Here is a 14,269-nt window from a genome sequence, read left to right as displayed (position 1 = left end):
TAGATGCACTAGTTCGAATTACTTAGTTCGAATTAACTTAGTTCGAATTAAGTTAGTTCGAATTAGTGCTGTAGTGTAGACATACCCTCAGTGAAATAAAAATACATATTCATCACAGAACCAACCTAAGTTTCTTCATAGGTAGTGGCCCCTGCTCAAGATGGACCTAAGACTAAAATACAGGGAATGGGCTATGTTAGCAAGGCTCTGTGTTGGACTGCATCTACCACACTGTACAGCAAGCAGAGCTGCTGTTTGAGTCTTTCACAAGCTCCATAACTTGACAAGTTGTCTTTTAAACGAAAAGAAGGAGCACAATTTTTAAAGAAAATTATTTTAATGTCTGCCCAGTATATAAAAACAGACTTTGTTACAACGGTTTCCCTTAAGTCTGTAGAAAAGATACATATTCTTTATTTCTTTATACTTTACTATAAGTGCATACAGAAATGTGACACTAGGCATTTGCTAGTCCTTGATTCTAAGGTCTATGTATGACAGCATGTAGAGCTGTCTGTACCTGTTGTTGCTGCAGGGACTGAATGATTTATTCTGCGAAATTCTTAAATCTCTCTTTCCTCACAATGAAACAAGATCATTTTCCATTGCTGCTGTAAAATACTTTCATCTAGAAAGTCTAAGAGTAAGTTTCTTCTTTTTTGTGGTATTATTTATGTTTCATAAGCTTAGAAGCAAGAACCTTTCACCACATATTTTACAGGAAACCATGGCTGCTCTCAAGAGATCTTGAGCATTGCTGCCATGATGCAGATTCAGAACATCTTTGTGTTCCCTCCAAACCAGAAGGCTCAGGCTGTAAGTTCCATCTCATAATTTTCTTCACTTATTTCACATCTTGACTATCTGCCAAAACTTACTAATATCTATTTGGGACTTGCAAAGTCTGCTGTGTAGAGTGGAACTGAGGGTTTCTGCCCTTGCCCATTCTTCTTGGTAATGCAGAAAAGGGGAAGTTTGCAGGACAGCAAAATCTGCAGACAGTCCTCTGCTAATGATGGAGGCCTTGTACTTCAGAGAGTCCTAGAGAGTGTTTGGAAATGTTAGGGTCATAAGTTGGTATTAGTCAATTTTGAGGAGTTTGGAAAGGAAGATCGTTCTTTATGACCTTCCTTTTGAGAGGAAAGAGGTACATTTATTTTCAGGCTGATAAAATTATTGAATATGAAATAGAAGTATTTCTACCTCTGAATTAACCAAGTCTAACTTACATACAGTAAGTAAATCCCATTTCTTTTGTGCAAATGAGCTTTTATTTCATTAATGTAATTTAATTGAAAATATAGCATGTTGAAGAGTGACACTTTTATATCAACTGGGGAAGCTGTGAATTAAGAGTTTAAGGTCAATAAAGACTCAAGATGGTAAGAACTGAGAGCAGTAGGAAAGGCCATTGAAAACAGAAAGTAATTTCCATATAAAAATGCATCTTTTCTCTTTTTTTACAGATCAGGAAACATAGAAAATTTGCTGTGGAAGAGGGTGATCATCTCACTATGCTTAATGTTTATGAAGCTTTTATTAAAGTAAGCAGGGTAGAGTGCATGTGGATTCCTGAGGGTGAGGAAGAAGAGAGGATAGATTCCAGTGGTTTTAATGCCAGAAGTGGCAACGTTCCATCTTTGAAATGTACAAGCGTCCCCACTGGGGCTCTTGTACATTTCAAAGCGAAATTGCCACATAGAGTCAGGAGCCACCAGGGGACTCAGGGAGTCCCCCGCTGGCCCTGGGCTCCATGCAGCATTTAGATCTTTGCAATGCTGCTGGGGCTCTTGTACATTTGAAAGATGGAATGCCATGCAGCACTTCCGCCTTTGAAATGTAGCAACAACAAAAAATTGACTCAGATTTAATTTCTACTAAGACAAAGAACTTTTATGTGATAGTATGAAATAGCTGACAATATTTTTCCCCACCACATCCCCAGAAATGACTCAGATGTATTAGTGGGAAGTAAGTGCTGGAAGTGTGCTTATGCATTGGAAGCTATTATGTCTATTTGAAATTGACAGTGTAGGCAGTGGCAATTCAGATTCATACTTGCTGTTAACTTCCTACAGTAACTAGAACTAGGGGGCTAGGCTTGCCAACCCCCTCTCAGCCAGGGAGGGTCCGGGGCTGAGGCCACCTGGCTCAGGATCTTTTCTCCCTCCTGCCTCCACTGCCAGGGAGGGTCAGAGGCTGCCTCCGCTCTTCCTCCGGGCCCCTGGGGAGGGCTCGGCCCCTGGGGAGGGCTCAGCCCCAAGGCTACCCCACCAGGCCCCGGCTCTTGGCCCCCCTCCAGCTACTGAGAGGAGTCCGGCTGCGAGGCCACCCTGTCTCTTGGTCCCCCTGATCCCTTGCCCCTCCTAGCCCCGAGTCTTTGCATTCTGCCCCCCCAAATCCCAGTTTCCCCTGGCTGCTGCGGGGAGACAGGCCTGACTCTGTCCCTTCACGTGCCAGGCACAGCTTGCTTCCCCTGGCCACTCGGGGCTTGAGCCAGGCCGGGCCTTGGCCTTGCTGCAGTGGGCTCAGCTTGCTGGGAGGGTTGAGCCAGGCCGGGCCTCACCATGGCCAGGCCCAGCTTGCTCCTTGGCTTTACCCCCCGCTCTCAGCACAAGGGAGGGGGAGGCTGCGCAGCTCCTGGAGCACTGGGGAGGAATCTCCGAGCCCCGGGAGCCACGTGACCTGTGGCTCCCGTTCCTCCTCTCCCTCTAGTATGGGGGAGAGTGGAGCGCGGAGGCAGCGGAGCACGGGGGAAGGGAGGAGGCTATGTGGCTGAGGGCGGAGGGAGGGGTTGTGGGATGCAGAGTGACACATGATGTCACTCTGTCTCGCAGGAGACATTTTTTATATATGGAGAGAGACAAAATCAAACAAAGCACAATAGTTGGGGAACAGAACTAGACTGCACTGCAGCAGAAAGATTTACTGTGGTGTTTGTAATTGTTCTTGTATTGTTGTTGTTATACAGCACAGCAAGAGTTCTCAGTGGTGTCAGGAACACTTTTTGAACTACAAAGGGCTTGTCAGAGCAACAACCGTGAGGGAGCAACTGAAAAAGCTGCTTGTCAAATTTAAAGTGCCAAAGAAATCCAGTGAAGGTAGGAGCCACAGAATAAGAACTTTTTGTGTCTTATCTTTCAGAGTTCACCTGAATATTGAATCGCCTGACTATCAGTTTATTTTCTTACTATTTTAAAGGAATAATGTGTCTTGTCAGCCTAAAGATAATGTATATTAAATAAAACTGATTTCAAAATATGTTTTTCAAGAGTAGCAGCTGCTACAATTTTTATAATAAAAATTTGTTCAAACCTTGATGGTTTAATTGACTGCAGCAGTCTAGTTTAGTGATTGTTAATAATAACTCCAGCAATATAACCTAATGGGTGATTTCCATCCACCCCCGATTCATACCTTTGAAAATCTCCCTCATTACAATCAAGGTTCAGTACAGATCAGGGGTGGGCAATAATTTTTGATGGAGACCCACACCAAGAATTTGGAAAGTGGTTGAGGGCTGCACTCATCCCTCATATTTATGGAGGAAGTGCAGGGACTGGGATGGAGTTTGGTCTCAAAGAGAGCTTGGAGTAAGGGAGGGAGTGTGGCCTGGGGCACTGGACTGGAGTACAGGGGGTTGGATCGTGACTTAGGGCAGGGAATTGGGTTGTGAGGTAGGGCAGGAGGGGACTGTGAGCTGGGGTAGGAGATATGGGCATAGGAGAGGGGAAGAGGATTTGGGTATGTGGAGGGAGGGTGGGAGCAGAGGCAGAGGGTTGAGGAAGGTAGGGGCTGGGGTGCCAGAGAGAAGCTCTGTCAGAAGACTTACTAGCCAGCAGTGGTTCCTGAATCAGCCTCGCTGCCTGTCCCACCCCCACACAGGTTGCAGCCATGTGCTCTGGAACCCCTTCAGACTCACAGTTTTTAAAGAAAAACCACCCCGCAGCCGCTTTTTTGAGTGGTGTGTGGGTGGTGTGATGCTCCTCACAGTGTCCACAGGTCAAAACCAGCCCATGGGCCATATTTTGGCCAGGCCTGGTATCGACATTTGGTGCTACTTTCAGTTGTGCTGAGTACCTATAGCTCCTTTTGATTTCAGCTGCAGTTTCAAATGCTTAGTACATCTAAAAATCAGGCTGGTATCACCTACTCCTCATAGTATCTTGAGATGTAGCTTATGGTTGGTGCTCTCTCCAGGGTATGTAATGTGTCACCTTTGTTTTTTTACATAGTAATTTAGAATTACTATGAAACCAAAGTGAGGGGAACAGTGAATTCTGAGCCTTTGGTCTCTGAAACCCTCAATGTTGCACTTAATGACAGAAGAGTATTTAGGTGATTTTTTTTGTCATTGTATCAGCCCTGTATCACATACATTTGAAGAATAACATGTCATTTTCCTTCTTTAGGTGACCCAGATCCTGTCCTGAGGTGTATTGTTTCTGGATTTTTTGCTAATGCAGCAAAATGTCACTCCACTGGAGCTTACAGGTATGTTGATTCGAGGTTAAAGTAAGGAAGTGCTGCTCTGGCAAGAGCTGTCTGTGTTGTGGCAAGAGCCTGCCTGGGGCATTCTCTTTAAGCGGGCCTGGGGCGTGGCTTGCAGTGCACTCTCCCAGCTGTGCTCTGCTGCTGCAGGCTGGTGCTAACTGGGTGCACGGAGCTAGGAGAGGCACTGCAGGCACGTTAAAGGGCAGGGAACTGGGGATGCGCTATAGGGAAGCTGTGCACTGGGCAGCATCCCCAGCCCCCTGCCTTGACTCTGGTGCACCCCTCTCCCCACATCTCCTTCCCTGACTCCGGTGCTCCAGACACCTCCAGCTGCCTGCCCTAAAGCCCCCCCATACCTACTCAAATAGGAATGAAACAGCAAATCAGAGTTATTGCTTTAATTATATATATTTTACATTCACCAATATTTTACATTACAAATCCTCCTCAATTTTCACTCCTTGCTAAGTGGAATATTTTTGCGTCTGATCTGATGTGACGTAGCAGCACTGTCCTATCGCAAAGCCCTCCTCCCCTCCTCAAGGATAAATTTATCTTCACCCCCAGTGTTGATGTATATAATTCCTTAGAATTGTCCTTTTATTTAGTATGCTTTTATGAATTGACAGAGCTGGATAGTTAACAAACAGATGCTTCTCTAGATAGACACAGAGCAAGAAAAGTTTCCTCAATTCATTACATTAATGAGGTCTTCCAGAGCTACATTTAACAGTTTCCAAACACTGTTTATCACCTCTCTTGTTGGTTAAATGCTGACAGTAAGGCTGATAGAAGGGAATTGTCAGTAGATACTAACTAATGTGCTAATGTGAGCAAGAATTATAAATGCTTCAATTCCATAGCACCTCCAGTGCAACTTAATCCAAGCCTGGAAAGCCCTGTTCTTATGATATGGGCAGAAATCCGTTCAGTGTTAGGGCTTGTCTACACATGAAAAGTAAATTGGAATGATACAGGGTATGAATTTAAAGTGATCTCCATTTGTTGATATTCTTGTTTCAGAATAGGAGTGTCTATAAATGGAATAACTCCCCATGTAGACAAACCCACACAATGATTGCTCCAAACTTTTTCCCGGGTGATATCATCCAGAATTTGGGCCTGATCTCTACAACTGAGGGGCCAGTGCATTAACTTGCATATTTTTAACTTGCTTCAGCTCTTTCAGTACTTAAATTTATTAGCATTTTGACTGGGCTGAAAAGTCTCCAGTAAATAAATGTTAAGAATAAATTTGCAATCACTAAATCTGAAATAATACTCTCTCTTCAAGGACTATCCGTGATGACCAGGAACTGCACATCCATCCCACCTCAGTGCTGTATGCAGAGAAGCCTCCTCGCTGGTAAGCTGGTGCTGCTTTCACTTGTCTGTCTAGACTAGGAGGCACTCCACATCGCACACTGTTAGGAAATCCCCATTAATAACTGCACCAATATAGCAACACACCTGGAAGATCCTGGTTCCCAGAATGTAAGTTTAAAGGAGACTTGCCTGTCAACAGTCTTTAGGCAACACTCATATAAAACTGCTAGGTTGGGAGAAAATGCTTAACCAGTTGCCTGCTCTGGCTGGCAGCCCCCACCTCAGCAGGAGCTGAGAGCAGCCCCAGCCCAGCATGGGAGTGGGAGTCCTGCAGGCTAGGGGGCTGGACCAGTGAGATCCCGCTTAGTTGGTTAACCAGTTAAACATTAGTTAAACCTAATGTTTAGCCGATTAACTGGGATTTTGCATCCAAACTCAAGCATAGTGTAGGGGACAGCTTGAAAAAATCATGTAGGTGTGTGTGTGTGAGAGAGAGAGAGAGAGCGAGAGCGAGCAAGCACTGGAAAGGGAGGATTTGGAGGGAAAATAATGCGGATGGATAGTCCAGTGCTAATGGTCTGGGATTCAGGAGACATGGGTTCAAATCCCTGCTTCACCAAATTTCTGTGTTGCCTTAGGCAAGTTGCTTAGTTTTCTGTGCCTCCTTCATTTCTGAAACAGGGATATTAGCATTTTCCTGCTTCACTGGAAGTGTTAGGAGGCATTCAAGGTACTGTATGTAAGTACTTAAAGATAGAACATGAAATGATCACCAAGATGAGCAAAGATCATCAACTCAGCTATATATTTAAACCTCTCTATGTACAGTTTAATACTATAATTACAACTTTATAAGGATCACATTTGCATATTCACGTATTCATGTTGCCATTTTAAAATATTTTAATTACAGTACTTTACTGAAGCTATGCTAAAGGTTTGAAATAACTAAATGGTCGATAGGAATGTTAAATTGTGAGTAATCAGTTAATTGAGTAATCAGTGGAATTTCCATCGGCTACTTCATTAGTTGATAAGGGTGGGAAACTGCAGGTGCTAACCCTGCCGCAGCTCTGCCTTTTAAATGTATTAAGAGCCAGCAGGCTTGCGCCAGGTTCCCTCTGCTGCACTTCTGATTTTTAAATGTATTAGGAGCTGGCAGGCTGTTAATACATTTAAAAAGCAAAGGTGCAGTGCCTGGGACTGGGTGTAAGCCGGGAATCAGCTGATTCCTTAGCTGTATTTTATTTATTTTTTCTGTATGAAATATGAAGTGTTATGTAACATTTGCAAAGGGCATTTGGAATCATGCATACTATGTAAGATCTTTGGGTGAGCTTCCAAATATGTTAAGAGGCTGGATTTATTTTTGTACAAATCAGTTCCAAACAGGGAATTGTATATATCACATCTTGACTTACAAAGACATGACTCTCTTAAATGAATATTCCACCCATTCTTTTAAATCAGTCTATTCCTTATATCTGATGAGTAGTCATGCAGGTGTTAGTATATCATAAAATTGGCTAGCAAAACTGAGCATTTTTCTTTCTGACTGGAAGGGAAACAATCTGTGATTTAGCTATAATTATAGTCCTGAAACTATGATGTGGGACTTACAGATTAGTTTTTTATACTAAAATGACAATACGTTTACCTTATCCATCTTCCTTCCATCTCCACTTATTTATTTGTAGTTTTAGGCTATGTTCATGTGTGAATCAATATACTGGGCTGTGGACAGTGTTCATTGGGTTGCTTTAGTCTGTCTCTGTTGTTAGTATGGGAGGAATATAATATCTTGTTCTGCTTTGCCTATCAACTGTGAGTATAATGTGTTCTCACTCTGGTTTTAATTTTGGTTTTCCTCAGATTTTCAAATGAATCAGTGGTTGTCTTGGGGAAGAAGAGAAAAGTGAGAACTTTCCTCATGCTTCTGTTCACTAATCCTCTGCTCTCAAAGGAGAGTCTCTCCTTCCCAAGCAGTGTGGTGCTAGCTTTGTCTATTTTGTTGTATATGGAAGATAGCTCCATGTGGTGAGGTTATGAATTGGATTACTGAGAGAGCAGAGCAGAGGATTAGAGGTGCTTTTGTCCCTGGGGAGGGATGTTTATAACAAGTCTTAGAGACAACTTTCCAGCTTTCTTGGCAATGGCTGCCTAGGGTGCTGCAGATGATTCTGGTGTGCTCACTTTCTGAAACTAAGCAGTATATGTTCTGGCCTTATTCAAAACACTCTTCCACCCATAAGCTTTGTCCTGACTGTTCCCTGCAATCAGGGATCCCACTTCTGCTATATAATATGACCTCATAATATGATCTCACCTTCTGCTATATAATATGACCTCATTTTTTCTCTCTCTTTGTTTTCAGGGTAGTCTACAATGAGGTCATACAGACCTCCAAATACTACATGAGAGATGTGACTGCTATTGAATCCACTTGGCTGTTAGAACTGGCACCTCACTTTTACCAAGAAGGAACGGTACGGACTCGACATAGACATCAAATGGTACCACTGCTGTATTGGCAGCTCTTGTACTTAAAGCTTTTTTTTCTTCATTATTTTTATTTTGTTTGCTGGGGTTAGAAATGGATTGGAGTGTGAGTCCTGACAGGGGATTTAATATAAAGCAGGAGGCTAAGAGCTCTATTTCCATACTGGAGTATAGCCTGTTTAGATACTGACTCGGAGTTGTATTTCTCCATTTGAAGTCCATTTGTAAATTCAGCACAGAGCTGTTCTGTACTCAAAGGTGTGTGTTCAGTAGCACTTCTCACAGCAGTTCTGTTGACTTGCTGTTAGTAAGTGTAAACTTGAGATGGCCCAAGTCTTCATGTGCATTGAAACAAATGTCTGGGCAATACCAACACTTCATGATTTCAAGCATAGCAATGATAAACTGCTCTGTTAGGAAAATAAATTAGAGGTTAAAATTTGGAGTCATAACAAGCAGTATCCTTTTATGGATAAATGTAACTCAAGTTTTGTATTTAGCAGCTTTATATTAAGGAGATTGATTCATTAGGACACCTGGGGTAGGTGGATGTATAATCATATAACCTGAGGCCCCAAGACACTGTAATAAGTAAATAAATAGAAAAATTTAGGCTTCAAGCAGTGAAATCAGAAGTTGATTAGAGCTACAGGACTATGGATAAGAAATACTGGCTTGTGAGTTTGTTTTGCTTCCCTGTACACAAAGTAGCTCAAACACACAAAGTGAAATAGGAAAAATGAGCCAGGTTGGCAGGTACCCATAATGATAGCACACACCCCATTTTCATATGGATGTTTCTTATTTTTTCCAGTTGATGTTATCCTTCTAGCTTAACGTCTATTTAAAAAACCAGATGCTTTGCCTTGAGCCTGAAAGTAGCCAAATTCTGGCCATAAAATCCCTTTTGCTACGTCTAGACTGCAAGCCTTTTTCGAAAGAGGCTTTTTCAAAAGAATCTTTCAAAAGAGGCTTTTTTGAAAGAGAGCGTCTAGACTACGAGCAGATTTTTCAAGAAAATGAGCCGCTTTTTCGAAAGAGTCTAGATGCTCTCTTTTGAAAAAGCACAGTTTGTATTCAGTAGCGCCTTTTTTTGAAAGAGTACTTATTTTTGAAAGAGTACTATAAAAAAAGGCATTATTCCTCGTAAAATGAGGTTTACCGCGATCGGAAAAACCCCTGTAGTCTAGATACACCCTTTTAGAGCAAGTGCCTCAGGCAGAAACACCCAGCAGAGAGAGCCTTGCCACCAGTTCTGAATAGCAGGAGCATCCAGCAGATAATTGTTTCAATGGGACACCGGGGAAGAGGTGACTTCTTAGGTAACAGTGTCCTAGACCAATAGCACATACTTGAATAGCATCCAAAAGTGAACAGTTAACTAATGCAGGACATGAGGCATTGACACAATAGCCTTGTAGCATCTCAGGTGGCAAGTTGGAACATACTGTGTTCCAGCTAAAACTTCTGAATCTTCTTCAAGGATGGCCCTAAGCAGAATAGGGATGTAAAATCCCATGTAATCACTCAACTGGTTAAACATTACATTTAACTGGTTAACCGATTAAGTGGGATCCCAGGCAGTGAACCACTCCAGCCTGGCTGGAACAGCCCCCAGCCTGCAAGGCCAGCCCCACGCGGGGACTGTTGGCCGGGTTCTTGGGCACCGGTTAACCATTACCCATTCACATCCGTAAAGCAGACCTTGCAGCTGTAATGTAGCTTTGGAATGCTGTATGTATCAATCATTGAGGCAAGGTCTCTCTTAGAGGAAATTCTTCAGTCTCTTGATTGACATTGCATGAATAAAAGGCCTACAAGTTCTTGATATCTGGGAACACAGAAGCAATGACAGATTGAGTATGACCTCTAAAAGTCATGAGTCATATCCCCAAAGGGCAAACACATATCCTCAGTAGCTGCCTCCCGTTCCTGCCAGCCTTCATCACCTCTATCTCGTTTGGGCCAAGCTTCAGCCGAATTTGCCCTCATTCATCTACACACCTTTGCTCTGCCTTATAAGAACAGGGCTGGGCTGATAAGGAGTGGAATATTATCCCTGTGCTTGTGACACTGAAGCTAGGCTCTGCAATAGCAGTCTGTAAACTCTGAACGGTAGGGCTGAGGTGACCAAATAAGAACATAAACATAACATAAGAATGGCCAGACTGGGTCAGTCCAAAGGTCCATCTAGCCCAGTGTCCTGTCTGCCGACAGTGGCCAATGCCAGATGCCCCAGAGGGAGTGAGCAGAACAGGTAATTATCAAGTGATGCCTCTCCTGTCATCCATTTCCAGCCCCTGACAAACAGAGGCTAGGGACGCCATTCCTACCCACTCTGGCTACATGGATTCCACGTGTGAGATCAAGCAGGGAGGAAGACTGATTATTCTGTTCTAAGAGGAATTTGAGAGGTACAAAGCAATGCCAAAAAGCCTCATTCCACATGCATCATAAGATTGTGAGATTCTTCATAAAGCTCTTCTGATATGCAACCTTCTAGCAAAACAATGATGTGGGCATCTCAATGTAAAGAACCAAATTCTGGTTTTTCTCAGGGTGGTCAGAAAATGGACACACACAGAGCAGTATTATTGTGAGGCTGTATTCAGGCCAGCCACTGCCAACTATGCAGGAGTAATCTGAATGGAATAGGAATATGCAGCTTCTCTTGTGAAACAAACCTTCCCTGATGTGGAGGGATCCCAGAATGGAAACCTCCTATGGAATGAGAATGTATTGGAATGAGATCTGGTATTATGATGCTCAAATGCAGTATCACTGTAGTGAAAACTTTAGACACGATTTTTGAAAAGATCAAGTTCAAATTACCCAATTTACTGAGCAAATTCCACAATTGCACATGCAAATAAAAGAATTGGATGGGAAATGTAGCTAAATCATGTATCTAAATAGACACTATTTTGTTCATACAAAAACCTGCAATAGTAGACACTGAAAGGTTGCTTTCTCTTGAAAATTGTTCATACACTAACATGTGTACTAGGTTTTGTTAAATACCTTAGGGAAAATTTGACTTTGGAGTTTGTCCATTTATTTCCAGAGGAACAGTAAGATTCAATGCATTTTACAAAAACAAACAAAAATATCAACAAATAAACAGTAAATCCTGTTGTTTTTGTGGAGTCTATAAGGTATTCTGGAATACAGGCATGGAGACTGATTTAATGAGGGATTAAAAATTCAATATTCTGTACTTGGATTTTTATGAAATGGTGCCATAAATACTAAACACTCTTTTTCTTTCCCTTACAGCACCTTTCCTTGAAAGCAAAGAGAGTTAAAGTAGATGACCACTGATTTGATGTGCCTGTTGAGCCTTTCCAGATACAAAGCCTACTGCTGATTCAAAGCTGGCTACAGTCCATTCGGCAGTCAGTTCATTAGCAACCTGACCCCACATCAATTAAGTGTTTAAATGCCTGCCAGGATGCTGTAGGGGTTTATGCATGACCAGTACATTGTAAACCCACGTTAAGCTTGCACTGTGAACATATTATTCCTTGGCCTAATTGACCACTCTCTGTAACCTGAATATGTTGCTCTTTTTAAACAGGTAGACTAAATGATCAGAATAGAAAAGGCAGAAACAGAACAGAAACAAAATACTTAGTATGGTACAGCACCCTTTGAGAGAGACCCAGGGCTCGGGATGCCCTGCCTCCTGATTCCTTGGAACACTGTGAATATTGCTGGCCATCCTGACACTGCCTGCTGAAGTTGGGTAGGTGGACGGCAGTGAATTGGCCCTTAAATTGTAAGGGGCTGCCATGGAAACCTTGATACTGTGTTTAACTGTGCCTAATTGGTATGATGTTGCCCTGAAATAACTAACGACTCCTCTCTGTGAGTCAAGCTTTCGCCATCCTGTAAAGCTTGTTCCACAGATAGTGCTGTATTTGGACAAAGGCTTTCCATCCTTGAGAAGCACTATCCAGCAGTTGGGTTTTTTATTAATCATACGAGGTGTTTGCACACATTCTGTTGTGGAACAGGATTTATGCAGATTCACAGAGGGGACTTAGCTTTATTTTCTGAGTAAGAATAAACATGCCAGCCTCTCTCAACACTTCATGAGATTTCAGAAGGGAAATCTCATAGGAATGCTGCTTTTAGCAAGATTCAGCAAAGACTAAAATGCTCTGTACTAACATAGTCCTTTTTATATTTTTATTAAAACAATCTGCTCTTTGCAGTTGAGGATTCTTCTCCTCTTCTGTCAGTGGGAGAGAGGTATTTTCAGCAGCTGGTGGTTTAACTGGGACCCCATGGCTGTCTTTTTCATAAAGAACGTTACCCCTTTGTGTTTAAACACAGTCACTTGGGTACATGTACATTTATTTTTCTTACCCTTTTGATGATATTTATTTTAGAAATGTGGTTTGAAAGTTTTATTTTTGTAAGGACATTTGTTTGGTTGATGTGCCTCTTTGGAACATGTTAACTATAATTTTATTTCCATTTCTAAGAAGTGTGTAAATAAGTGAAACTTTCTACGTAGAATAAATGTCTTCTTGCCATGGGCTGCCTTGCACATCATTTTTGAAAATTTGCATTGCTGCCTCCCACAAAGCTGCAGAGAAAGCTTGTTCTGTTGTGTGAAATATGTGGTCTGTGCAGTGTCTCGGTCCTCATCGCCAGCACAAAAAATAAGATATGTTAGCCTCAATATGTGGTACCAGTACTATGACAAACTGTCATCCCCACCCTCCTCGATTTCCTAAGTGCAATCCATCTTCTCTGTATCTTTCTCTTAGAGTGTAAGCTCGTTGGGGCAGGGGCCGTCTCTGCGTTCTGTACAGCGGGAAGACCACCAACAGCACTAAAAGATCCAATGTAGTTTTTTTCTCTTAAAGGGGCAAGAGCTGAATACAAAGACTTGTAAACTTTCGATGTTGCTTTGTCCTCTGGAAACATTCCCTAGAAAAATAAAAGCATTGAATCAAGAAGGCTTGAGAATGTATCCCTTCCCACCCATCCAACTAAGCTAGCAAGTCCTTATTGCCACACTGCCGTGGTCTGTGTTTTGAGATGGCTATGCAGGGAGCATCCACTTAAAGTGGCATTTCTAGAAATACCAGGTGCGCTTGAACTCTGTGCTCCAGAGGCTGACACGGTTACGTGGCCAATGTTTCTTCCTGTTGCAAAATAATTTGATTTATAATTTGACTCCCTGTACCTCAAGGCCTTTGTGAGTCATAGTAAGTTAGGAGCACAGAGATCTGAAAGTGAAGTTACCACATGCAACCTGTTGCATCTTCAGTTGTGCAAATAGAATAGATCATTGTAAGAAATCCCAGTCTTCCCAGTAGGAGATGACTTGTGCTAGAGGTAGCACTCTGATTCTGAAGATTTGGGCCAAGAGTGACTCATGCTACTGGCTCCCTTAATATTTTAGTACCAAAATCGAAACAGCTTAACAGAAAAGAACAGACTACAACACCCCTCCCTGTCTGAAAAGCAAGGCCCCTTTAAAGGGCTTTCACCCACAATACTAAAATCACTAGTTTCTTTGGGAAATTCAGGCTTAAGGCTTTTCTTGCTCGATTCATAGCACTGTGTTTTAAATACACTAGATACAGAGACTAACAGCGCTGTCTTGACACAGGCTGTGCGCAACACTGGGAGTCTTAGCAGAAACATCACTAGTGCTGAAGGGTGGTAGAGATTGGAATGATTTAAGGATGCTGCCATGTGTTCATAAAGGAATTTACTGAAAAATGCAAAGATTTGAAACCAATGAGAGGATGTTAGAGCATTATGCTCTTGCATCACCAAAGCTATATTTGAAGAGATGTTTCCTGTAAAAATAAAACAAGTTATAGCTCACTCACTACCCATTGAAGTTAGATGTTAAATCACCCTAAAGCAATAGAGGGTGCTGTTATTATTTCTGCAGAAGGCCTTCACTGTATTGATGGCCTACTAT

The 14,269-nt window shown here is 42.3% G+C and overlaps 1 protein-coding gene across 3 annotated transcripts in view; it reads left to right on the top strand.

Moving 5' to 3' along the window:
• The window catches only part of DHX35 (DEAH-box helicase 35), a 71,660-nt gene extending 58,338 nt beyond the window's left edge, over positions 1-13,322 (top strand). The window contains exons 14-20 of one of the 3 annotated variants that reach the window (XM_075901330.1): positions 722-816; positions 1,467-1,544; positions 2,972-3,101; positions 4,413-4,494; positions 5,789-5,860; positions 8,195-8,333; positions 11,596-13,322. In XM_075901330.1, the coding sequence (XP_075757445.1) occupies positions 722-816; positions 1,467-1,544; positions 2,972-3,101; positions 4,413-4,494; positions 5,789-5,860; positions 8,195-8,333; positions 11,596-11,640 (641 nt within the window). In that variant the 3' untranslated portion in view covers positions 11,641-13,322. The remainder of the gene's footprint in view (positions 1-721; positions 817-1,466; positions 1,545-2,971; positions 3,102-4,412; positions 4,495-5,788; positions 5,861-8,194; positions 8,334-11,595) is intronic. The other 2 variants (XM_075901329.1, XM_006126194.3) reach the window with 2 other exon arrangements.
• Positions 13,323-14,269: the final 947 nt, after the last annotated feature.

This window comes from Pelodiscus sinensis, chromosome 18 (genome assembly GCF_049634645.1).
Source record: "Pelodiscus sinensis isolate JC-2024 chromosome 18, ASM4963464v1, whole genome shotgun sequence".
NCBI classification, from domain to species: Eukaryota; Metazoa; Chordata; order Testudines; family Trionychidae; genus Pelodiscus; species Pelodiscus sinensis.
This window is presented reverse-complemented; position numbering and strand designations above follow the sequence as displayed.